At 45.0% G+C, this 26,308-nt stretch overlaps 1 protein-coding gene and 1 pseudogene across 2 annotated transcripts in view; one reads left to right on the top strand and one right to left on the bottom strand.

Annotated features, from left to right (window-relative positions):
• Positions 1 to 1,390: 1,390 nt before the first annotated feature.
• Positions 1,391 to 3,138, bottom strand: LOC125116925 (40S ribosomal protein S11-like; annotated as a pseudogene).
• Positions 3,139 to 7,834: 4,696 nt separating this feature from the next.
• Positions 7,835 to 26,308, top strand: part of CCDC60 (coiled-coil domain containing 60) — a 187,448-nt gene continuing 168,974 nt past the window's right edge. For both annotated transcript variants that reach the window (XM_047760883.1, XM_047760882.1), the window contains exon 1: positions 7,835 to 8,320. In XM_047760883.1, coding sequence (XP_047616839.1) covers positions 8,231 to 8,320 — 90 coding nt within the window. In that variant the 5' untranslated portion in view covers positions 7,835 to 8,230. The remainder of the gene's footprint in view (positions 8,321 to 26,308) is intronic.

Raw genomic sequence — 26,308 nt, 5'->3', positions numbered from 1 at the left:
ATGAAAATAGACTGTTTCCTGTCCGAGAAGAAGGAATTGGTTGAACAAACTTTTGGAGAGCCAAACTTTAGAGCTCTATTTTAGCAAGCATTCATTTAAAAAATAGTGTATATATATATATATATATATACATATATATACATATATACACACACACATCTATAGAAATGGGGGATGTTGATATTTTATTACATGAAAAGGCAGCATGCAAACAGGATGGATTGTGGGGGATCCCATCCCTACCTGTGTGTTAAAATCACCTGGGAGTTTTATTTTTATTTAGTTGAAAATTCAGAGATGCCTAATATTTGTCACTGAGTCTGCAGAGCTGTGCAGTCTTCTATTATTTGAAACCTTTAGTAAAATGCTATTGCACAAAACCTTACCAGCCTGGATGTGAATTTCTTTTATAGAAGAGGGAGGAGGTAAAATCAAAAGGCCAAAAATTGTTGCCAGTATCTCCTGGTTTAGGCCAGACTCCAGGAGGGGATGTGTTAATTTCTTCACTGCAGCCATTCAGAGGTAGGCTGGGTCAGGATGTTTCCTGTGAGCTGAGCAAATGTATTTTAGTTTTATACTCAGGTCTGGGGAGCAGGGTTCTTAGAGATGGGCCATTGTATTTATTTTAAAGCAACATTCCCTTTAGTGATTAACTTGTAGCAAAAGCAATGGAACACAAAGTAAAAGAAACAGATCTAATACGGACTCAGGTTTGTTCTTCCCTATTACAGATCTGATTGTGTGTCTTCTGTCTCTATATCCAAACTTTACTCTTCCTACAAGGCTACCCCAATCCAGTATGACCTCATTGTAACTTGATTATATCTGCAAAGACTCTTATTCCAAATATGGTCACATTCACAGGCACCCACGGTTTAGGACTTGGATATACCTGGGGTGGGGGGGGCAGAAGTGACACAATTCTACTCACACAGGTAGGAAGCGGGATAGTGTGTACTGAACAGGAAACTGTGAGCTACTTAGAAATCCTTGGGAATACCTGGCAGGGGGTGTTTTCGTACCTGGGATGGGGGTGGGTGGGTATTGGAGATACTGTATGTGGATTTTTTTTTTTTTTTTTTTTTGCTTTATAGTGCTGCACCCTGGGCATATGGAGTTTCCCAGGCTAGGAGTCGAATCTGGGCTACAGCTGCCGGCCTACGCCACAGATAGTAAAGCCAGATCTGAGCTGCGTCTGCGACCTACACTGCAGCTCACGGCAATGCTGGATACTTAACCCATTGAGCAAGGCCTCGGATCTAACCAGCAACCTCATGGTTCCTAGTCAGATTCGTTTCTGCTGTGCCACAAGGGGAACTCTGATTTTTTTTTTTTTTTTAACTGGGAAAATAATTTTAATTTGTTTAGGGCAGTGGGCAGGGGTCCAGTCTTAGAACTTCTGGAACTGCTCCTTGGTGCCAGCAGCCTTGAGCTTGAACACATGGAAGTGCACAGTCTTGCTCAGGGCCTGACACTCGCCCACTGTGACCATGTCACTGATCTAGACGTCCCTGAAGTGGGGAAGGGCATGGTCATGTTCTCGCGGTGCTTCCTAAAGCAGTTGTACTTCTGGATGTAGTGGACATCGTCTTGGCGGATGCCGATGGTCCTCTGCATCTTCGTTTTGGTCGCCACATCAGACAGGATCCACCCTTGGATGGAGATGTTACCAGGGAAAGGGCATTTCCTATCAAATGTAGGTGTCTCAAAGGCCTCCTTTGGTGTCTTGAAGCCCAGACTGATGTTTTTGTAGTATTGCGGGAGCTTCTTCTTGCCAGTTTCTCAAAGCAGGACCCTCTTTTTATTTTTAAAGATGCTCGGCTGATTTTGGTAGGCATGCTCAGTCTGAATGTCCCACCATCTTCCCGGCCACTTGAAAAAAACTCATATGTGTGTTGCAGAAACCGCGGCAGTGGAAAGAGACAAGCGGCACTTGGAGATGTGGAATAGCCAGGTTTACTAAGCACCGGTGCGGGCTCAGAGGAGTTGCCTCCAGAGTCTGAGCACCAGGCTTTTGCTCTGGGTAGCTTTTATACAATACAGACTTCTGGGTCTTGTTTTTCCCACACAAGCAATCCCAGTCCTCCCCCTTCCCTGAGCAGACAGAGTTCCTGCTTAAGAAGCTGAGCCAGCAAGATTACAAAAGCGAAACTGATAAGCAATGCTTGGAGCACGGTTTGCAGTGCTGCTAGCAAAGACATAAGGCACATAGTTGCTATAAGATTATAAGCAGGGTGGAATGGGGCGAGCAAAGCTGCTGTCAGGCTCATAGCTGCCTCCTCAGCTGGGGGGGTTGTTTCTCAAGTAAAGCTGTTACTTCATGTGGATGTTAAAGCAGAGGTTTCCCCCAGAAACCTAGAGAGGTTAAAATCTTACAAGTGGCTTAGAAATCCCTTGTTTAGGCAGGTCTTGCAGAGATAACCTAGGTTGCTCAACTGAAATGACAGCGTGTGTGCGCACACACACACCCACCCACGCACACACACCCCTTTAAGCATGAAGCAAGTGTGACAGAGGTCTGAAATAAGCAGCTGAATTTGGGATCATGAAACTGGATTCTCAGGCAACCTCTGCCACCAACAAAGTGTTTAAGTCCCTAGAGCTTCACTTTCGATCTTTGTAAAACCCCCCAATTTCAGTGTATCCCACTGCCCACCACTTGGTGGGATGGAGTGTGTAGAAATGGAAAACTTTATCTAGGGAGGTAGCTTGGGCCACACCCTAGATCTCCAGTGGGGGAAATTCACGAAGAATGTTCCCACAAGCCACACCACGTGCCCAGCTGGTGGGCCTGGTAGATCCCAGTCAAGAGTAAGAGTTCAGAGAGGTTAATGTGGCATTTTCTTCTCTTTGTTTACAAAGATTCAAAGTCACCACCCTCCCCCGGGGGGTGTAATTTGGAGAACTGGGTAGAAATGGGATGGGCCCACAGAGCCCCCCAAGGGCCCATGGAGCCAGCAGTAATCCTTTAATCTAAAGAAATCCGGGAATCCGTGGGGTTAGTGTAAACACACGTTATGCAGTGATATTTCATGCCAGCAGCAATTCATCAATAGATTGCCAAGTACCAGGTGTCTCGGGAGCTCCAAGTTTTACTTTTGCCCCAGGCCCCACAATTTGTAAATCCAGTGCTGACATTTCAGCAGAAATACCCAGAAGGAGTTCTCTGGGTGCTAGAAGCAACACAGACAAGTCTATTAAAGATATTCAGAAAATGATGACTTTTCTGAGAGGGTTTTAATGCCAGACATATGTAGTTCCGACTGAAATTCGAGTGTTGAGCAGATTTTGAGATTTCACTTCAGCTACCCCAGCTGGCGTCCAACACATTCCAAAATTTTTCTTCCACTTGATAGTCTATTTTTAATCCCTTCGTACGTCTTTCTTTTTGGCAAATTGGGAGGAGAGAATGCCTGTCGCTTCACGTCTTTCAGTTCCTATTTTGCATAAATCAACCCGAAATTAAGAATTAAACAATCACTTCATATCTTAGTTGTCAAATATTTCACTGTTGGGGAATGTATTTGCATATCGGAAAACACGTTGGCCTCTCAGTGTTTAAGGGATGCTTGAGAATATTGAGACTCCTAGAGATGTAGCCATGAGAGCAGAGGTAAGAAGGCGATCCATGGAGTTCTCTTGTGGCACAGTGGGTTAAGGGTCCCATGTTGTACTGTAGTCACCACTGTGGTGTGAGTTCGGTCCCTGGCCCCAGAACTTCCACCTGCCATGGGTGTGGCCAAAAAAGGAAAAAAAGTGATTCAGGAAGGTAGTAAGTCTGGGTCATGAGAGGAGAAAGAGGGAAGATTTCCAGACCTGATGAGGTCTTGATCTCAGAGAGACAGCAGTGAGTGATGGCTTGAAGCAAGATTTTAATTCTCTGCTCAGGAATTGAACCCAGGCAGCCTGGGTGAAGACCAGGAGTTGTAGACACTAGACCAGCTAGAGACTGAAAGCAGAATTACCCTAATTCTTGCCCCATGTTGAGTGTTTCAGGGAGGCAAAGACTGTAAAAACAGGTACAAAGTTTATTGTTAGAAACACAGTACCAAAACTAGGAGAGCACACAGAGACGTAGTCTAAGGCAGAAGCAAAGCAATAATACGCATCCAAAAGAGCACCGGTGTGGGCATCCCCCTGCATGAGAAGTGGGCCAGAGAAGTGATGTAAGTCACTTATATGGGGGCAGTTCTTCTGGGTCTTTGTTTTCCTTTAGCCAGTTATCTTGTTTTATCTTTTACAGCTGACCAGACCCAGGGCCCTCTCCGGTATGCATGCTTTCTTTTGGCCAAGATGGATTCCAAAGCAAGGCATGGTGGGAAGGTTATCTAGACTTATTATGGCCTGGTACCCCCTCCCTTTCTGACCCAGAGGGGTCTCTCTGTGCATGTGTAGTTGGGGTTTCCCTGACCACGAGGATGGGAAGTATCTGACTTCTTTTGGCTAAACAGGGCTTAGCCCATCCCTGATCCTGTCATTACCATTGTTTAACAAGTTTACAGGAGACAAGTACTAACTATTTGCCTTGTGCTTGTTGTTATTTCTATCTTGAAGTATACATAGAGGGCTGGTCGTAAATTTTATCCCAGAGCCCACCTATCTCCTGCATCAGGAAGTATATAAACAAGAGGCTAGTTGTAAATATTTATCCTGGAGCCCATCTATCTCCTGCCTCAGTCTGGTCTCCTGCTTATCCCAGTCTACACTGACCTAGCTGGGGTTCCCCAGAAGCAGACCCTGGAATAAAAGTTTGCATATATTTGGAAGGACATCCAGGCTATACTAGAAAGGGAGTGGGGATGTGAAACAGGGAAAGGGAAGCCAATGCTGAGTCCTCGGTGAGCAGGCAACTGCTACAGGCAATGGGGTTGCCCCAGCTCAGTCCTGAAGGGAACCCTGGGGGACTACAGAACACACTCTGGAGATGTCCTACCTGAGAGGCAAGGAGGTGAAGAATTAACCACAAACTCCCACTAGACATTTTTTTGTGTACGTCTTTTTAGAGCCACACTTGCAGCATATGGAGGTTCCTAGGCTAGGGATCGAATCGGAGCTGTAGCCGGCAGCATACACCACAGCCAACACAGGATCCGAGCTGCGTCTGCAACCTACACCACAGCTCATGGCAACACCAGATCCTTAACCCACTGAGTGAGGCCAGGGATCGAACCTCCGTCCTCATGGATGCTAGTCAGATTCTTTTCCAATGAGCCATGACAGGAACTCCTAGACATTATATTTACATCTACTTCTGTGGGTGTTAACTTCTTGCATAAACAGGATGCTCAGTGCAAAGGCAGAAAGTAGGCCAGTAGCCCTGTGTTCCCAAACTATGCACCGAGGTACCCCAGGGTACCACAGAAAATTCACAGAAGATAAGGAGATTTTACATTTTTGAGGGAAACAGGGCAATACTTATCCAACACTATGTGAACTATTAGTTTGAGTCAGCTTAGTGTTATAGGTTGACTTGTGGGGGCCCCCCCCACCCCATTCATATGTTGAAGTCTTAACCCCCAGGACCTCAGACTGACCTTATTGGGTTGAAAAACTCTAGTACTGGTGAGCTCATTCTCTCCCTATGGAACATACCCCTTTATGAACAGAAAAGGGAAACAGCACACCTTGAGCCCTTATGGGGTACTGGGCTCTATACACCCATTGTTTCACAGAGTCCTCCCAAATGTACAAAGTGGGCATTACCATCACCATTTATATATAGTACATGGTGAACATGAGGCTTGGAAAGGTGAAGTGACTTGACCAAGAGTTCATTGCCAGTAAAGGGCAGATCCAGGATTGGAACACAAGTATTTTCTATTTCAGAGCCCTTTTTATTTCCACTTCTCACATGGCTCTGACAGGTGGGTGTTAATAACAAAAGAAGTAAGAGCGAACATTGATTTAGAACTTCCTTTCTGCTAGGCATTGTGCTTCGCATGAACTACCAATTTGGGTTTTGTTTTGTTTTGTTTTTTCACCTAACTGGTTTTATTTGAATTTTTAATAAATTTTTATTAAAGTATAGTTGATTTACAATGTGTCACTTTCTGCTGTACAGCAAAGTGATCCGGTCATTCATATATGTGTGTGCATATATATATTCTTTTTCTCCTCTTATCTTCCAACATGTTCTATGTCCCTGTGCTGTACAGTAGGACCCCTTTAGTTTTCATTAGAGTCCTGTGAGATTATCATCGAGGCTGCTCAGTGGTCAAGTCAGTCTGACTCCAGAAATCACACTTTTTAAAACAATGTTCTGCCCTGTATTTGCTCATACTGAGCCAAAAACTTCTTATTTTCTAGGCTCAGACAAAACTAGTTGAGTTCTTCTTTGCCAAGCTTGTTCCTGAAGGCTATATGAAGACAGCCCTTTGTTCTCTGCACAGGGCTGAACGCTTCTATCTTATTTTTCTCATCCCCTCTCATCCCCAGCCCCATATTCTGAACACAGTTCAGTTTATTTTCATCCTTCTGAAAGCATTTGCTGATGACTTAATGCTGCCCGCAAAGGAAGCAGGAGGACACAAACTTCCTGTAAAAGGGAAGGTCAGATTCAGTCTTCAGACAATGGCAGGGAAATAATGGCTTCCAAACATCAGCACCTGGGACTGTGTGGCTGGGCATTTTGTAGACTGTGGAGGGTTATCTGTCAGCAGCGCCTTCTAAAGAGAAGTTGACATCATTATGTGATTATGATGACATCATAATCCTCAGCAGCTCAAAAGTTAGAGAGTAAAACAGGATTCAGATTGATCCAGTGTGACACAATGTCAAAGAGAAACCATGTAAATCAGAACATATGCAATAAATCTTCTGCAAGCCGGAACCCACCCCTAGGGCTATTGGAAGGATTAAATGAATTAATGTATGTAAAGGGCTTAGTAGAGTGCCTGGTGCTGAGCGTGGGATCAATAAATATTAGTTAGTATTAATATCTGCTGTGAAATGAACACGGCACTGCAAAAATGACTAATTCTTCCTGGGAATGAAGTGTCGAGAAATAAATAATAGTTGCCACTTAACTAGGACTCCTCATGTGCTCAGCCTTTACATCATGTTTTAATCCATGACCACCTGTGGTAAAGTTGTTTTCCTCATTGGAAGGAAAGGGAAGCCAAACCTCAGCAAAGTCAGTCATCTTATCCAAGGTCATGCAGCTAAGTGGTTAAGAGGTTGGGTTTTAGAATCAAACAGGTCTGGCTTTGAACTCTGGTTCCGCCACTTTCTGTATGACCTTAAATATGTTATTCAATCTCTCTGTGCCTCGGTTTCCTAGTCTGTAAAACAGGCTAAGGAAATACCTTCCTTAAAGACATGCTGTGAGGATTGAGTTAATATGTGTAAAACACTGAGATGCTATCTAGCACATTCTAAGCACTTTCAATGTCTATGTGTATGTGTGTGTATGTATATATTTGTGTGTTGAGGGGGATTTGAAAGATGAGGAGGAATGTCAGGTGGAAAAAGAGAAATCTCAGGTTAAAATAATTGCAGGGCCAAAGGCCCACATTAATCTAACCAACCCAAGGCACAAGAAATAGCTAGGGGGTTAGTGCCAGGATAGAGCCGAATCTGGAAGGAAGGAAGGAGTCACACGTAGTTAGGCAGAGAAAAAGGGTCAAGGTCCGCAGGCCTAAGAGGAGAAACCAGAGTTTTTCGCAGGCTAGCCAGTCATTGCCCCAGTGCTTGGCAGAGTTCGCGACCCCGCCCCCACCAATCCCAGCCAATGAGGAAGCCCGCCACAGGCGTGCCCGTTGCCAGGAGACTGAGGGGGGCCCCAGCCTCTCAATCAGCCGTGGCTTTCCTTCCTCAGTGGGCGCTCCGCCTTAGGATGGCTATGTGGGGGCCCCTCTACGGCGCCCCGTCAGACTTTGTCAGTGGAGTTTAATTTTTTTTAGTTCATATTTTATTTTTGCTTACAGAAGACAAAGCTGTCCCCTTCCCAGAAGGGGAAGAGCTCAGAGAAAAGTTTGTGACTTCTAAAAAGTGAAGACTTGCCTGGATTTCACGCGGCCAGGACTTCTCTCTCCTGTTGGCGGGAAGCCCAGATGACCTGCTTTCCCATTACTCCTCAGTCTGAAACCTGTCTGCTGGAGTCTGTGTAACTGGGACTTGCGAACCAGGGAGAAATTGCTGAAGTAGAAGATTCTGGTGGAGGGGGCGGGAGCGGGGAGACAAAAGAAACCAATTCTCTGGGCATACAGGCTAAGCCTGAAGGATTTCCAAGATGACCAAGGTACCAGTCACCAAGAAGATACAGAGTTCCTCCGCCTCGCGGGCCCTCTGGCCCTTGTATGCAGCAGATCTTCTAACCCAGGTGAGTCTTCCCTCTCTGGTGAAAGCAATCATGTTTGTAAGACCCAGTGAAATAGGAATTAGCCTCCGGACCAGCGAGGGGTAGGGGAAGAAGAGTCTCGGTGTAATTAAATTGCTGGGACCCATTCTTGTTGCTGTCAATGGTTGGTTTCTCCTAAAGCATGAAAATGCCAGGCAGAACAGTGAGCTGGGCTCTCCTATTAGCCAGTAATTCCAAAATGATGGAATAAATTGGCAGTGACACTCTAGAACATCAGGAAAAAATTAAGATGAATTATAGGTTGGCCATCGCAGAAATCATTTTCAGAGATCCACTGGGCTCGGGGTTCATGCCCATCCTCTCCCTTTATGAAGAGATTACAGAGTGTCAGACTTTGGGGTTTGAAGCCTGCCTTTGCGTCTCACCAGCTACTGACGTTAGATAAGTTGCTTGGCATCTCTGAGCCTTTATTTGCCCATGTCTGCAAAATGAAAACAGGAACATCAAGTAGGCGGAAACAATGTGAGGACTAAAGTAAGATATGGAAATCATTTACCGTAATGCTAACAGTACGGTGTATATGTGACAAGAAATACTGTTTTTGGTTTGAAAGACAAAGAAAAATCCATATGTGTTTAGTGCCTCAGTCAAGTTGTTTCTGTTTTTTTAAATGATCCTAACTGGGCAGGCCAGTTACATCTTTATAAAGTGTGTCTGTGTTAAGCGTGTATTTGTTGTTGTATCTGCAGATGCTTAGATGGCCACTAATTGGCCAGGGTAGGTGAACAGTGGGAGAGAGGGTCAAAGGTAGTTACTGGCCACTGTGGTCCACCCACAGTGGCCTATCCTGTGGCTCACAGTCCTGCCCCAGGAATGAGGGCTTGGGGTGGGGGTGGGGAGTTAGGGCACAAAAGAGAGCATAAAACTCCCCTGTGCTTACCTGGTGGTCTAGGGTGTTTCTGAGCTTCTATTTTCTAAGGACTCAGCTTTCTGTACCTATGTAGGTGCATTTGCCCCTTAGTTGCTCACTCTGCCAGGTGGCAGTGTTCACGTGTATCCTTTTGTCTCAAAATGCTACACTGAAGTGGGTTTTATCCAGAACAGCCCCTCTGGGAAGAAACTTCCCAAGGTAGCAATGGGGGAAGAGAAAGAGGGAAGGAATGAGGATTGAGTAGACGGTACATAAGCAGAGTGTGAGTGTGTGGGCAATGGATCCATATAACCTGGTTTGAACCCTGGGTCTGCCTCTTAGCAACCCTGTGACCTTGGGCAGGTTACAGAGCTTCTCTGCTTCAGCACCACCCTCTATAAAATGGGGATATCTTCGTTCTTCTTCATGGGCTTGCTGTGAGCATTCAGCAATTTGTCCAAAGCTCAGAGAACAGTGTTCCACGCACAGTTAGCACCCCCTAGGTTTTTGTGACATTGTTATTTCCTTCATTTAGCGAACACTTAATGAATTTTTGTTGTGTGCTAAATACCTGCTCTTGTGAAAAAAGGAGACTCGTCTTAAAAATTTTTACAATCTGTAGTGTGTCTGTTTGGGTTGGGAAGTAAAAGAGATGAGAAACAGATTGTTGTAATGCAGGGTGATTAATGATGTGCTGGAGAGGATGTATCATTGGGTATGGTGGGACTGAGAGAAGGACAGCTAACTTGGACTTGTGTGGGGCGGGGGGATGTAAGAGAAAGAGAAACAGAAGAGAGATTGGGGAGGGAAGAGGTCATGTACCCAACCGAATGCCATGGAGTGTTTTATCATGGAATAGAGAGATTGAAGAAAGTGGAGGAAGATGTTGAGGTTGAAATGATCATCTCTTTCTTGGGAGGAGGGTAGATGGGACTCGGGGAGGTCAAGAGAAGGGAAGCAGGCTTCCAGGGAACTATTGGATAAACCAGACCTCAGGCACAAAGACCATTGGGATCCTGCTGCCCCCACCAGACTGTCTAGGAAATAGCAAAGACCCTGGGGTGTCCCTGGCTCGCACTTGAATTATTATGCCTTCAGAAATTATGACTTTTTCGGACTGGAAGCATGTGAAGCACTGATTCATCTCTAGCAGGCTAACTAGAAAGTGACAAGTCACAAGAAAATTTGTAGAGATTAGGCTCAACCTCTGGTGTGAATCACACTAAGAACAAATTGCAGTTTTATTAGTTTAACACGTGAATAACAGTGGCGATAATACTGATGAGGGTTGGCAGGTATTGAATATTCACCAGGTTCTGAGCGCAAAGTCTTTACATGTGATGTTTCAGAACCATCTACACACTTCAAGGTATGAGCTGTTCCTCCTCATGAGATAGATGGCAACACCGAGGCCCAGTGAGGATAGGTCCCTTACCCAAGGACACACCCACCCAACGAGGAGCAGAGCAAGCATTTGAACTCAGAGTCCTCTGGACCCAGAGTTTCAGCTCTCCCTGCTTCACTGTGCTCATCAAACAGTGAGCATGGTGAGCGCACACCACGGGGGATACAGAAAGAAGGCCTAAAGCATACCCAGTGGCCTCAGGTAGTTTTCATGTTTGTGGAGTGGCAGGTGGTGGCGGGGAACAGAGGAATGCCACATAAAAAGAGAGTAACCAATGCCAGGCGGCTGGGTAAACGTCCAGTGAGGAGTGGTCCCAGGAAGGATCTGGCTTTTCAGAGGAGGAAGGGGAGACCATGCTGGGCTGTATGGTGTCACCACTTCCCACTCCCCATTCCCTAGGGTAGTGGGTGACCCTTGAGGGGAACCTCAAAAGCATCCTGAAGCCCTCTGAAGCTAGCTGTTTTCCTTCTCATAGGGATGGAGGTTGCTTTATCATCCCTAATGTTACAATGGAACCCTACCTTGTACAGCATCTACATGTAGAGTTTTCAATGAAGGGAGTATAAATAATACATGCAAAGCCTCTGCTTGAACATCTTTTGTTGAGGAAACCTTCTAGGCTGCCTTAAGTCAGACCCCCTAATCTGTTTAGGGAATTTTTTTTCCCTTTGTTTCCCAGGGAAGCAAAAGAGAAGTCTAATAGGATTAGCTATGGGGAAGGGAGGGGGGCAGGGTGTGTGTAGATTACTATGGACTCACATTTTCTTTGGAAAAAGACTAAAAAACAGGGGAAGGGAGGGGGGCAGGGTGTGTGTAGATTACTATGGACTCACATTTTCTTTGGAAAAAGACTAAAAAACAGACTAAAAACCGTAACACCCCCCCTTCCATGTTCTAGAACAGAAATGCAGGAATGGCACTTGTCATAAGCTATAAAGGTGTAGAGTCCTTTATACAAGCTCTGTCTCATGGTGGCTAAAAGAAAGAAGCATCCTTAATTTGGGCAGATCCTGAAACAGCTGGGAACTAGACTGGATGCTTTGCTCACATTCCAGGTTAGAGATTACAAGAGCAAATCTTCAGCAAATGACATGGGTTCAGGCACCAACTCTGGCACTCAGCTATGTTGGGGGGCCTCGAACAAATCAGTGCCTCTCTGTGCCTCACTTTGCTCCCCTCTGTGAAACAGACATGGTGGATTTTATCTCATGTAAGACATCTTCCATTTCAAGAGGCATCACAGGCGTTCCCTTTGTGGCTTGGTGTTTATGAACCTGACTAGATCCATGAGGATGCAGTTTTGATCCCTGGCCTCGCTCAGTGGGTTAGGGATCCAGTGTTCCATGAGCTGGAGTGTAGGTTGCAGACGAGGCTCAGGTCTGGCATGGCTTTGGCTGTGGCTGGCAACTACAGCTCTGTTTTGACCCCTAGCCTAGGAATTTCCATATGCTGCAGGTGTGGCCCTAAAAAACAAAAATCAAGAGGAATCACAGTTTTTTGAGTGTGCCACTAAGAAAAGAAAACTCTGGAGTTCCCGTTGTGGCGCAGTGGTTAACGAATCCGACTAAGAACCATGAGGTTGCGGGTTCGGTCCCTGCCCTTGCTCAGTGGGTTAACGATCCGGCATTGCCGTGAGCTGTGGTGTAGGTTGCAGACGCGGCTCGGATCCTGCGTTGCTGTGGCTCTGGCGTAGGCCGGTGGCTACAGCGCCGATTCAACCCCTAGCCTGGGAACCTCCATATGCCGCGGGAGCAGCCCAAGAAATAGCAACAATAACAACAACAACAAAAGACAAAAAAAAAAAGAAAAGAAAACTCTACTCATTAAACTATGGTCTACTTTCCATTATAAGAAGCACCCCAGTTTTGGAGATGTTGAAATGTGAAAGAAAATGTGCATCTTAGATTAAATGACATACAGCTAAAAATGTTCCTGCCTCATAGGGCTTGGTGTGGATTAGATGAGTTAATATGGGTAAGGCTCTTAGAAAAGGGCCTGGCACAGAGTAAATACTATGAAACATTAGCCATTAAGATGTTGTTTCATGTTTTAATTGATGCAATTATAGAGGTGTAGTTATTAACCCCTTTTGCACCTGAGTAGACGGAAGGTTGCAGAGCTCCAGTGTCTAGTTCTCTGTTGAAAGCTAGATTAGGAGATTCAGGGAGAAGAGGAAAAACTCTGTGGAGAAGACCTTGACCTGAGCATCTCTGACTGCACCTGCCACCATCTACCCTCTGCACCACCCCTGCCCCCAGCCATGCTGAGAATGGATGCCCAGAGAAGGTCTCAGAAGTTCAGCCTACTTGGTATACTCAGCCAGGCTGCCTGGATTCAGAGATGGAAAAATTTCCCCCAACAAGAGGTAACGACTACCAGCACAAGACGTTTCCACCGCAAACATGAAATGATTTTCCTCTTTGTCCAGATAGGAGAAATTGTGGTCTAAAGATAGAAGTGGTGAGTCATGGGTCTTTGTTCGAAGTGGGCTCAGCACTGGGTAATTTCTCTGGCCTCTAATCATGGAGACTATACCCCCCTGTACCGGATCTGTGATTACTCTGAAAAATAAAATAAAATGAAAGATCTGATGACCACTTGAGATTCAGTTCTGAAGAATGCTAGCCAGCTGCACCTTCATTTTTATCAGTCATGACTCAGGCCAGGAAAATGGCCGTGAGTCGTTTTCTCTCGCCAAGGGATTCTTCTGGCTCCATTGTTATTGTGGAAGACAACTGCAAGAATTCAAGTTGTTTTGTTTTGTCTTGTTTATGCCTTGACGCTTTGGACTGGTGATGCTTGCCTTGGTGCGTCCTTCTGTGTCTAATTGCAGGCCCATGTGACAGTCAGTCCCCTCCATGATAAATCAGGGTGCGGGGAACTCATGTGTTCATTACCTCCTGACACAGGAAGAGCGATGGCACTTTCTTTATGCCGGACAAAATGAAGCAAGTTCGTCTCAACTGCCAAGAGGCAGCTGCTCAGCATGGGGAGGTGAGGGCGGGGGAGGGGAGCAGCAGAAGAAATACATCAAAGAGTCTAGTTGAGGGACTGTGAGCTTAGTGAGGCGGTAGCAGTTCAGCCTTTGAAATCAGACAAGGTAGGCCCCCATCTCCTTGACACTAATAGGAGGTTCTGTGAAATGGGTCGAATACTAATAATAGGGTATATCGCATAGGTCTTTCGGAAGGATTAAATAAAATAATGCATCTGAGATGCTGAGCACAATACTCAGTACACAGGTAACTCTCCAATAAGTCATGACAGTTTTGATTATTCCTCATGCTCCTCTCTCTTCTCTGACTGGACATATGTGTCTCTATCACCAATTTGAAGACATAGTCAGCCCAGATAGGAAGTCCAGAGGAAGCTGAATTATTAACTGTAAATCCTCAGAGCAGTGGGGTCCATCATCAGTGAGCCCAAGTCCAAGTCTAAAGGTAGAAGGGGAAGAAGTAGTTGTAAGTATATTTTTATGAAGGATGAGATGCCTTGCAGGATCTCATCCCACAACATGACTTGGGTCCCTTGGATTTTGCCTTTCAGCCCAGTCCCATTACTCATGTTTGAATCCCATGGAGAACCAGAAGAAAATAAGAAAAAATGAAAACCCTGTGTATCAATTAGGATCATTCTTGGCTACAAGTAGGAGACAAACTGACATAACAAATATGAATTCATTTTTCTCACATAAGAAATCTGGGGGTGTATGCCTGCTGGCATTGGTTCAGGAGGAGCAATAACATCAGGACTGGCAGGTCCTTTCCCCTCATGGTCACAGAATGGCTACCCCATCTCTAGCCATTACATTCATATTCCAGCAGAAGGAGGTAAAAATGGAGGGTCAGAGCTCTGTTTGTCCCTTTTATGAGACAAACAAAGGCATTCCAGGAAACTTTGCAGCGTATTTCCTCTTCTGTCTCATTGGCCAGGGCGGTGTCAGCTGCCTTTTCTTTACTGCAAGAATGGCTGGGAAAATATGTATCTAACCTGAGGGTGAAAAGCAGGGGCAAGAGAGAGGGCAAGGTGTTGGTGATGGGCATCAGGCTGACTAGTCAGCAGTGACTGGCACAAATGATTTCAGCAAAGATCAGACACTGAGGGTCCCAAGCAATAAGTAACCTAAAAAAGAGAGACATCCCTTAACCTGTACCACAACTGCTTAGGAATCTCAAGGGCACTTATCCATAGTGGTACTTTATTTATTTAGTCTTTTTAGGGCTGCACCAGCAGCATATGGAAGTTCCCAGGCTAGGAGTCGAATTGGAGCTACAGCTGCCGGCCAATGGCACAGCCACAGCAACACAAGATCTGAACCACATCTGCGACCTATACCACAGCTCATGGCAAAGCCAGATCCTTAACCCACTGAGCAAGGCCAGGTATCAAACCCACATCCTCATGGATACTAGTAGGGATCTTAACCCACTGAACCAACCACAAGGGTAACTCCCATGGCGGTACTTTAAAAAACAGCATGGAATCCACCAAAGGCCTGTGGGGATCCTGAGCAAGGGTAGACACTGCCAAAAAACATTCCTTCATTCAGCTAATACTTACTGAGCTCCAGGTATGTGCTAAGCATGATTCTAGGTGTCGAGGGTACAGAAGTGAAAGAAGGCAGTTACCTGGGACAACCTTCCAGAAACTGAAAATACCCTTATAGGGAATAACATGAAGAGAAATCCAAGATTTTGGCACTTACACCATCTATATTCCTCTGACCTCCTTTTCACCATTGGGAGAGTAGGAGACTTGAAGAATCTTTATTAGACAAGTCTTTGCACTACTGTGGAAAGAGACCTGTTCTTGACCCGTTTTCAGTGTTCCTCCAGCCTCTGAAGACTCAGCCAACAGCTGTTAAATTCAAAAGTTGCAGAATCTGGGGTTCCTGTAGTAGTTCAGCGGAAACGAATCTGACTAGTATCCATGAGGACGAGAGTTCAATCCCTGGCCCCGTTCAGTAGGTTAAGGATCTGGCATTGCTATGAGCTATGGTGTAGGTTGCAGACACGGCTCAGATCTGGTGTTGGTGTGGCTCTGGCGTAGGCCTGTGGCTATGGCTCCAATCTGATCCCTAGCCTGGAAACCTCCATATGCCATGGGTGCAGCCCTAAAAAGACCAAAAAAAAAAAAAAAAATTTGCAGAATCCATGTGGGGTTTGGTGGCAAGTAGCACCTTCATAAATTCTGACAGAAGCAAATTAAATCTTTCATGGACTGAACAAACCAACATATTTTTCTCAGATTTCTTTCTGACAGTTAAATTCACAATCATAATCGCCAGTAATGAGATACCTTCTATCATTGAAATGGTGGCATTTTCCCTTCTCAATTCCTGTTTTCAAACTCTGTTGAGGAAATTTCTTGCAGGGCTCAATTTTGACCTAATGTATTTCTGTCTAAATTGGGATTTATGCGTTCAGTGGTTTTATTTAATAACTCAAAAATTAGCCACATCTGACGATCTACTTGCAAGCCTGGAAGTGTCTTGGTGTTTCTGGATTTCACAAAGTGAAAAGATTATACAGCTGGTGTGATTTCTGGAATGGGTTCAGTATCATCAGGGGCTTTGAGGGGTCCTTAGTTGGTTTCAGCTCAGTGGCAGGAAGAACAGAAAATAATGCCCCATTGTAGCTTGGTATTGGGTCAAGGTCACCTTCTGAGGTGTATATTAACTATACATACGTACCAGATATTTTGGAGGCATTAAAATGAATCCAACTTGGGGGCTTCTCTCTAGCAACTCGCAGTTCTGTGGAGAGCAAATGCATAAATAATCATGTGTCAAGATGGCAGATTAAAAGTAGCAGAAAGGTAAAAAGTACATAGGAGCTTAGAGATAGAAACAGGTTCTGTTCTAGGAAGAAAGGTGCAGTGAAGCCAGGTGATCTGCACCTTCAGCATTGGCTAGATGTAGACTTGGGGTAACATGAGAGCTAAGCCACAGCTGGAACTTATTTTCTAATACATCAGGATCAGGGGGCATACTGCCACTCTCCCCTAAGGAACAGGTTCTTTCTTTACACTGTCTGACAAAATGCTCTCCCGCAGAGATCCAGTGGGTGATTCTTTCCATACTCTCCCTCTCTGTTTACAAAGAAACAAAACTACCCAAGTTTATATCCTGGGGGGTTGTCAAATTAGAGAGGACTTGGCTACATGAATTCCCATTAAAGCTCTCAGTAACCCAAATGGTCTAATATTTACTCCTTTAAGACTTTGAATTTCAGCAGAGCAGGGTTTCTCAACCTTGCCACTCTTGACCTTTTGGGTCGGTAGGCTGTCCTTTGCATTGTAGGATGGTGAGCAGCATGCCAGGTCTCTAGCCATTAGATGCCAATTGTGACAACCAAAAAAATGTGTCAAGATATTACCAAATGTCCCCCAGGGGATAAAATCATGCCAGTTGAGAACCATGGCAGGATAGGACTACTGAAGTCCTAAATACCTTTCCCCAGTTGAATGCTTATCTGATGGTGAAATATTCCCCATTCAAATAAATGATGCCATCATATACCCAGTTGTTCAGGGAGAAACCGGAGTGTCATCTTTTTTCTCTCCCTCTCCATCACCTCTGATGTTCAATCAGCTGCCTTAGGGCAGGTGTGCTGTGAACACTGCCTCTTTCCCCAAGGTCAGTGCCTGACCCAGGATGCCTTCATCTCTAGCCTGGACTATTCCACCAGCTTTCTAAAGGCCTTCTTTATCTCGGTCCGACCTTCTTCCAACCCATTCCCTTTCACTGCAAGTGTGATATTGTCATTCCCCTGGTTAAAAACATAAATAATGGCCCTCCATTGCCTTCAAAGTGAAGATTAATATCTTTAATAAGGTTTAAAAGGTTCTGCACGATCTTGTCCCTGCCAGCTTTCCAACCTCATCTTTCATTATTCTGTCTACTCAGAAGTCAAACTGGTTTTTGAAGGTGCCATGCCTTCCATCTTCTTCCTCCTTATAAAACATTCTTCCACCCCCCAAAAACTCTGGATTTCCATAGCAAGATGTTTCCAGGGTTCTGAACAGCAGCGGGGGCGGCGAGAGTGGGCATGGCCCTTGCTCTGAATTAGGTCAGGTTCTAATATCAGCTTTCTCACTACCTACCTGTATGACTTTGGGCAAATCACCTCTCTGGTTTCTTCATATACATCTCCAGAACCAGGAACTCTAACCTGGCAATTTGGGGGCTACCTCTTTGCCATATGACTCAAGAGAGCAAATAATGGCTACTATATATTAGGCATCTATTGTGCATTTTCTGTGTTCTGCCTATATTAATAAAATCAACTCATTGATCCTGTAGGGCAGATGCTATCATTACCTCTATTTGTAGAGATGAGGAAACTGAGGATTGAAAAGGTTTTGCAACTTGCCCCAAGATACCCAGACAAGTAGATCACGGAGTTAGGATTTGAATCAGGACTCACTAACTAGAGAGATGCTGTGCCCTTAAGATCAGTCCGATTGACTGCAGGAGGAAGGGGCAGTAGATAAGTCTCTCTTGACAAGGGCCATCTGTTGGTGCAGTTTTAAAAGAGTACATTCAAAAGTCTCTGGCAGAGGAGTTTCCATTGTGGCTCAGCAGAAAAAAATCTAACTAGTATCCATGAGGATGCATGTTCAATCCTTGGCCTCGCTTAGTGGGTTAAGGATCCAGATGGCTTGGATCTGGCATTGTTGTAGCTGTGGTGTAGGCCAGTGGCTATAGCTCCGATTTGACCCCATCCTGGAAACTACCATATGCCATGGGTGCAGCCATAAAAAGACCAAAAAAAAAAAAAAAGTCTCTGGCAGAAAAAGGAAAGTGCCAGTTTTAGCAAACAAGACTGTGACCGTACCCTATGACCACAGACAAGGACATTTGCATTTTTCTTGCGCTCCTGCTAAAGTATGCCAGTGAGCTTTTTCTGGAATAGAAATACAGCTAAGGATGAGGTAGGGGAACCCCTGTATGTGGCTTGGACACATCTTTCTATATAATGCTTATTTCAATGATGATTTATAAGCCATTTCTAATTAGAGTCACACTTCTAAGAAAGGCATATTTTGATGCCGGGTCAATACTCTGTCAAGACTGCTAGATAAAACCGTGAGGAAGACAGGCCCCAGCTAATGAGGAATGAGGTTTTGGAGTGTGTGTGGCTGGGATGTTGGTAATTGTAAACAGCTTAATTGGGTTGAATAATTTGGGTAAATACCTAGTTAAATGGATTTAGTCTGAATCCAAGCTCTGACTCATTGAATTTTTAATTTTCTACCAAAAAAATGTCCTGAACCATTATTGCCTGTTTATTTGTCTGATTCCACCGCTGGACTTGGAGCTCATTGAGGAAAAGGACCCTGTCTTGCTCACAATTCTATCCCCAGAGCCTAGCCCAGTGGCTGGTGCTGGGTAGATCAACATTCTCTAGTCTCTATTCTCAGGACCAAGGAGAGTTCCTTGTGTGGTGTGAGGCAACACATCCCTTGATAACTGTAGATTCCATTTGGACAAAGGCCATACATGTTTTATTCACAGGGACACCCCCAGAACATGCTCCGTAAATAGGGACACTATTGTAATAATAGCTACGTGTATTACCGTGGGCAAATTACTCTCTGTGCGTCAGTATTCTTATCTCACACTTGGACATGACAGTTCTTTCTTTGTAGGGTTGTTGGGAGGATCAGTGAAATAATGCCCCAAAAAAAGCCCCTGGATAATAGTAGGTGCTCATTAAATGCTATCTCTTCATATTTCCACTTACGAATCGAAGCCACTGGCTCCCCCCAAATATCAAGCATTAAAACATTTAAATGCTGACATTTCCAGAGATGATGACTCTTATGCCACTCACATTTTATACATTCAGGAAAAGTCAGCCAAAAGGGTAACATGACTGAAATGTTTTCTTTCCAAGAGCCCTTGAAGAAAATGCCTGAGAGGCAATTAGCCCAGGACTGTCACCTATGTTGCTATTGCTTATTGGCTGATCCCATCCTCTACTAATCAAACTGCTTCTCTAATACTTTTAGACCTTTTTAAAAAGTCCTCTCAAAACTCAGGAAGCAAGGCTTATTGACATATACCAAGGAGTCTGAGAGAACATGAATCCAGCATCCTCAAAGGGACTGAAAAAAATGGTAGAAGTGGGGGAGCATTCTGCAGGGTCTTTGGGAACTAGCAAAGGCACCGTGCAAGGTTCTTCAACCCCAACTAGCCTCCTCACTTTTTCCCTCCCAGCCTCAAACCAACCAGTAACCTTCTCTGTTGTCTTTTTGTGCAGCTCCAGGGCTTGAGTTTAAATTGTCTCAATAAAGGATGGTTCTTGAGCTCCCTTGGCTGGCTGGACAAACTCATGTCAGGGCTGATTGACTTAGCACCTGGGGCATGGATCATTCCGAGGTTTAAGTCCTGGTTCTGCTGCTGCTCACTTGCTCTGTGACCTTAGGCTCTCTGCTCACCTCTCTGAAGCTGAGTTTTCTCACCTGGAATTGAATCATGTGAAGATTCAAGATAATGTCCATAAGACTGGGTCCAGAAAAATAACTGAGATTGATCTGTGATTAACATTATTCCACCATTTAGTGATTTATGTGCATCCCAACCACCCCCATGTTCTGTTGTGCATAACGCCAACATCAGGGGTTTTTTTTGTCAAAGTAAGATGGTATTGTATTGAGACAAAAAGTTTGTCTCCCCATGAATTGTCATTCTCTCAAGGTTTTCCTGTGAAGAGTACAATGACTCATGCTTTTGTATCCTCCATGAGGTTAAGTACGATGTCAGTGTTTTAAAATTAAACAATGGCACATTGTATGGTCATGATGATGATAATAGGCATAACGGATATTGTTGGTTGAGTCCTTGTGTGTGTCATGTGCTGCACCAAGCACTTATGTGAATTATCCAGTTCCATTCACTCTGCAATACTCAGTGTTAACCCTATTTTGTGGATAAGGAAACTGAGGCTGAGAGAGGCTAAATAATTCAATCAGAGTCCCTTAACTGGCTAGTGGACCATCTGGTTTCAAATACAAATTGGGACAGCCTTCGAAGCCCTCATTTTTAACATTACATATTACTTAACAAAGTAAACCTAGCTTTTTCTGGGGGCAGATGGGTTGAGATGTCCCCATACTCAAAAGAAGAGCATAAGGAAGGAAAACTCCCTACTTTGTAGTGCTTTGGGTGGGAGAGAAAATACTGACTGCATCCCGTAAGCCATTCACTTCCAGCTTGTCCTCACTCAGAAGGTCAAATACCAGGACATGTTTCAAAGATATTTCACTCACCCCAGCAGTCCCTGAAGTTAGCAGCTGACAAGCATCCCTCAGGACACCCAGTCCACTCCAGCCCACCAAAAACCTGCCAAAAACCTCTGGAAGCCTCCATCTGCTCTTTTGTCATGTCAGTTACCACAAAAGCAACCTGTCCACTGAATAAAGCCTGGGATCTAATCTGAACACAAATTTATTTTTGATTCTCCCTTCTCCCTTCAGATATTTTCAGTGGGGGAAGTTTTTCTCTGGCCCCTGCATTAAAAACGAGATATCCAGTGCCTTTTCTGCTTGCCCTTGAGTGGTAACCAGTCTTGCATTCCAAGGTACAAGGCACATCCACAATTCAGAAATTAAAACCATTGATTCAAGATATCAATATATTAAGCAGCACTTCATCCTTCTCCCAAGGAGAAGAGGTTTTGTTTTGTTTTGTTTTGTTTTGTTTTGTTTCTCCTGTTCCTTCCTATTAAGGACAGCTTCATGTAGGCCACTTGGCCACTTGCTACCAGGGAGGGAAGTGTGGGGCAGGTCCCTTTCTTTATCCACAAAGATCTCCCTCTCACCCTTAGCCTTCTAATTGTGCTGGCTGGAAGGGAAAATAGGGAGTACAAGAAAGTTCTTGCTGGTAATGTCATTAAGATGTCTCTGATCTCCCTGGGTCCCACTGATGTTTAAAGCTGGTTCTTTCTTCTGTAAAGCACTTTTCATGAGCTCTTTGGAAGTTCTCTACTGATTGATTCTAGCTCTCCAGACATTCTCTGTCTGCTGTGCATGCCCCCTCAGAGTCTGGTCTACCAGTCCATCCCACCCAGACTTCCAATATTGGGGTCTCCCAGGCCTTCAGTGGGAGTTACTGTGGACAGAATCCCAGGGAAATATTCCCGCCTGCATGTCACATCTGGTCCCCATGCTTCATGTACCTTTGACAAGCACCACTTCCTAACCCAGCACCAGCTACTCTCTACCTCGCCCCAAGAGGCACTCCTTAGCCTGTCTCTGTCCTCTGGGTTTTCCAGGAGGGTGTCACATGAGTGCACCCATCGGACTCCCAGCTTCAGGGGTCACATGTCAATCTCTGAGCTATCCCATGGAGGTCTGTGGCTCATTCATTTTGAAGTGAAGGATACAACATCCTCCTTTCCGTAGGGTCAAGATTCAAAGCATCCTAGAAGCTGCTGCTGTTTTTTTTTTTGTTGTTGTTGTTGTTTTGTTTTTTCCTTTTGCTTTTAGGGCCACGCCTGGGGCATACAAAAGTTCCCAGGCTAGGGGTCAAATTGGAGCTGTAGCTGGCAGCCTACACCACAGGAACACCAACACCAGATCTGAGTCCTATCTGCCACCTACACTGAAGCTCACAGCAATGCTAGATCCTTAGCCCAATGAGCAGGGTCAGGGATCGAACCCTTGACCTCATGATACTAGTCGGGTTTGTTACCTCTGAGTCACAATTGGAACTACCCCTTCTACTCTTTCTGTAAATTCTTACTAGATTATTGTTGATTTACAGTGTTGTGTCTATTTCTGCTGTACAGCATAGTGACCCAGTCGTACATATATCTACATTTTTTCTCATATTCCATCATGGTATATCCCAAGAGACTGGATATAGTTCCCTGTGCTCTACAGTAGGACTTCATCGCTTAGCCATTCTAAATGTAAGAGTTTGCTTCTACCAACACTAATCTCCCCGTCCATCCCACTCCCTCCCCCCTCCTCCATGGCAACCACAAGTCTCTTCTCCATGTCTGTGAGTCTGTTTCTGTTTTGTGGATAGGTTCATTTGTGCCATGTTTGTTTTCATATTCTCAAAGTGGATGGGAGTTGAGGGTCCCATTCTCCCATGGCTACCTCAGCGGTTCCTTCCTGGTGGTCTTTCTTACCTTCATTTGGAGTCTGATGTCTATGGCATCTTGGATCCTTGGCCTATATTTCCTACTACTTATTTTACTTGTTATTATACTATTTGCTGAGGGGTCATAGTACACCAGGTGATTTACGAACGTTGTCTTGAAGCCTTATGATCACCCCTTGAGGAAGGTGTTATCGCCTCCATTCTATAAATGAGAACACTGAGGCTCAGAGACAGAGAGTGATTTATGTGATGGAGAAGCTGAGACTCAAAAGCAGACCAGTCCCACTCCAAAGTCCCATTTTCTTCCCCTCTCTGCACCGTGCCCAGAGCTACTAATATTTGCTGCGATGGAGACTTGGCTTCACTTTCAAGCCTCCGAATTCAGTTCTAGACCACAGTGCCCCAGCCCGCATCCTCCTCATTGCCACAGTCTTTCTGAGCTCATCAGAATTTGCAAGAGCTTTCTGAGGGAGAATGTCATGCTATCCACAGAAGTCACACCAAATGCAGCTATCTCATGGTTCCTCACAAAGCAAAGTGTCTCTTTTCTTCCTTTTTGATATTAGAACATGGTCCTACTGCAAATTGACTTGAAAGGATGCCAGACCTCATTGTTCTTCACCTGCCTGGGAGGAAAGGGGGCCACTTCTGGTACCTGAAGGACCTGAATTTAATCCTTGGTAGAAGTCTTAATGAAGGAGAGGGGATGTTGGTCAGAGGTCAGATACCCACCAAATACCCAGCCCTGATTCAGGAGAAATCAAAAAGAGTCACTCCCCAGAAAGCAGTTTTTATGGCACTGCAGGTTTGGAGACCGTGCGTTAAAACATCTCTCCTGTTTTCTCTTTCCTCCTCCTCCACACGCTCTCCACAATCCCGTCCTCTTTGCATCGTGACACCTAACAGTATATGTTAGCTCTTCCTATGCTTCCTTACTTAGCTTCTTTAATTATTGTAGAAAAAGGAGAAAAAGAAAAGGCCTAGACAGGCTGGCCACTTGGACACCAAGAAGAAGGCAGCCTTTCAAACCAGTTGTTCAGCAGCCAGTCCTGCAGACTCTTGGTTTCATGAATATATTCTTTCCTCTGCCCTAGAGTGTAATGGGAGACTGTTCTGTAATTGCGTACTTTAGGTAAATAGATCATTAGATAAGATTGATAGCAGAGTGGTCCAGGTAATGTTTTAAGCCCAAAGCAAAGGAGCAGGAGGGTGTCACCAGTTGTAAATGACAGGACCACGGTTCATGCAGTTTTGGTTAAGGGTGTGTTGGGTTTTTTTTTTTTTTTCCCCAGCATCAAGACCACTTTCTGAAGGTTTGCTTTTCTGCCTTCATGCAGGGAGGCTTTCTTTTCAGCTAGACCCAGAGCACAGGCCTTTAGGCAAATGAGGGGTTTGCTTTGGTAATGAACTTGAGATCGAGTTACAACTCATTAATATAGACCACACAATGTTATTGCAGCTAATTTCTTCATTTTACAAAGCCTGGTTCTCAACAAAGCATAACACTAGCCCCAAATGAATTAAAAAAAAAAAAAAAAAGGCTCAGCGGGTTCAAGGCAGAAATGGCACAGCGGTGTGCCAGCTTGAATTTACCAGCTTGCTCTTGCCACTGATTCAGACAAGGTCAGGAAGCACTCAGACTTGGTCTTTGTATTCAGGCAGAGGTAGATCTCAGGCCAGTGAAGCCAAAGCCAAAGAGTTCCTCCCTTGGGTTCAGGAGGTGGTATGATCCAGACTGACAGATTCCCCAGGAAACCTGAAGATGGGGACTCCTCACCTAGAGTCATAGCGTTGTTGACAAACCTTGAAGGGCATCTAACCAGCTTTCTACTCAGGAGAGCATGACGGTGACGTGGGCTGGTGCTGGAGTCACCTCACAGCGGATAAGCCCTGGTTCTTTGATTACCCAGCCTCATGACCTGAGACAAATCACCATCTCTCATTACAAGCCTCAGTTTCCTCATCTGCAAAATGGGGATAAAGATAGCCCACAAGAGTCTCTCTCTGACAGAGAGCTGGCCAGAGGTGGGCGCAGGACTTGGATGCCATCTGACTTTCTATATTTTTTCCCTAGCTGTTGAGAAAAATGTAGACTGGGTTCAGGCAGATATCCAGGGCTCATTAAAACCAGACAGATTAGGGAGACAGACAGGATTAAGATGGCAGAATAGAAGGACTGGAGCTCAGCTTCTCCCATAAAAACAAAATTACAACCAAATGCTGAATAACCTTCAACCAAATGGACTTTCAAAAAGATATCCTACTCCAGAAGACAAAGAGGAGGCCACATCAAGATGGCAGGAGGGGTGATTATGCAACATAAGCAACCCCATACTGGCCAGGTGGGCAGCTCACAGACTGGAAAGTAACTGTATCACAGAGACTCACCTATAGGAGTGAGAGTTCTGAGCCTTACGTCAGGTCCCCATGCCTGGGAATCTGGCATTGAGAGAAAGAGTCCACAGAGCATCTGGCATTGAAGGCCAGTGGGGCTTGTGCACAGGAACTCCACGGGACTGGGGGAAATGGAGACCCCATTCTTAAAAGATGCGCAGAGGCTATCATGTGCACTGCGTCCCAGGGAAAAGCAGAGGCTCCATAGGAATCTGGGTTGGACCTGACTGCAGTTCTTGGAGGATCTCCCGGGATAACAAGGGGTGACTGGCTGGTTGTGGGGAAAGGGCATTGAAGGCAAAGATGTCAGGAATATATTCATCAGTGTGTGTTCCTCTAGAGGTGGCCATTTTGGGAAAATCTGGCCCCACCCGTCAGCTCTGAGAAGCCCCAGGGCAAAGAACAATCCAGGGGGGATCACAGCCCTGCCCATCAGTAAACAGGCTGCCTAAAGACCACCAGGCACATAGCTGCCTCTAATCTCACTCAGAGACAAAGCCCCACCTACAGGCAGGCAGGCAGGCACCAGTCCCTCCCATCAGAAAACCTACAGCAAGTTCCCATACCAACTTCAGCCACAAGGAGGGCAGACATCAGAAGTAAGAGAGGCTACAAGTCTATTGCCTACAAAAAGGAGACCTCACCAAAAACCTATAAAAATGAAAAGGCAGAGAACTATAACTCAGATAAGGGAGCAAGATAAAACCCCAGAAAAACAGCTAAGTGATCTGGAGATTATCAGCCTCCAGGAAAAAGACTTTAGACTGATGACAGTGAAGATGATGCAAGACATTGGAAATAAACTGGAGGCAAAGATTGATAATTTACAGCAAACATTGAGCAAAGAACTACAAGATTTAAAACTTAAGCAAGCAGAGTTGCAAAATACAATAACTGAAATAAAAAATTCATTAGAAGCAGCCAACAGGAGAATATAAGAGGCAGAAGAATGAATAAGTGAGGTGGAAGACAGACTACTTGAAATCACTGATGTGGAACAGAAAAATCAGATGGATTAGGAAGTGGTTCCCTTCAAGAGGTTTTTCTCTTATTCTCTCCATTGCCTCTTCTCTCCTCAGTTCTGTGGGGTTCCACAATTACAGCCCTCAGCACACACTTGCTCACAGGCCTGTTGTCACCACCAGCAGAGAGGACCACCAGCACAGAGGCCATCATTAATCTTGG

Source organism: Phacochoerus africanus, chromosome 15 (genome assembly GCF_016906955.1).
Source record: "Phacochoerus africanus isolate WHEZ1 chromosome 15, ROS_Pafr_v1, whole genome shotgun sequence".
NCBI classification, from domain to species: domain Eukaryota; kingdom Metazoa; phylum Chordata; class Mammalia; order Artiodactyla; family Suidae; genus Phacochoerus; species Phacochoerus africanus.
Note: the sequence above shows the minus strand (reverse complement) of the source record. Positions and strands in the feature narration are given on the sequence as shown.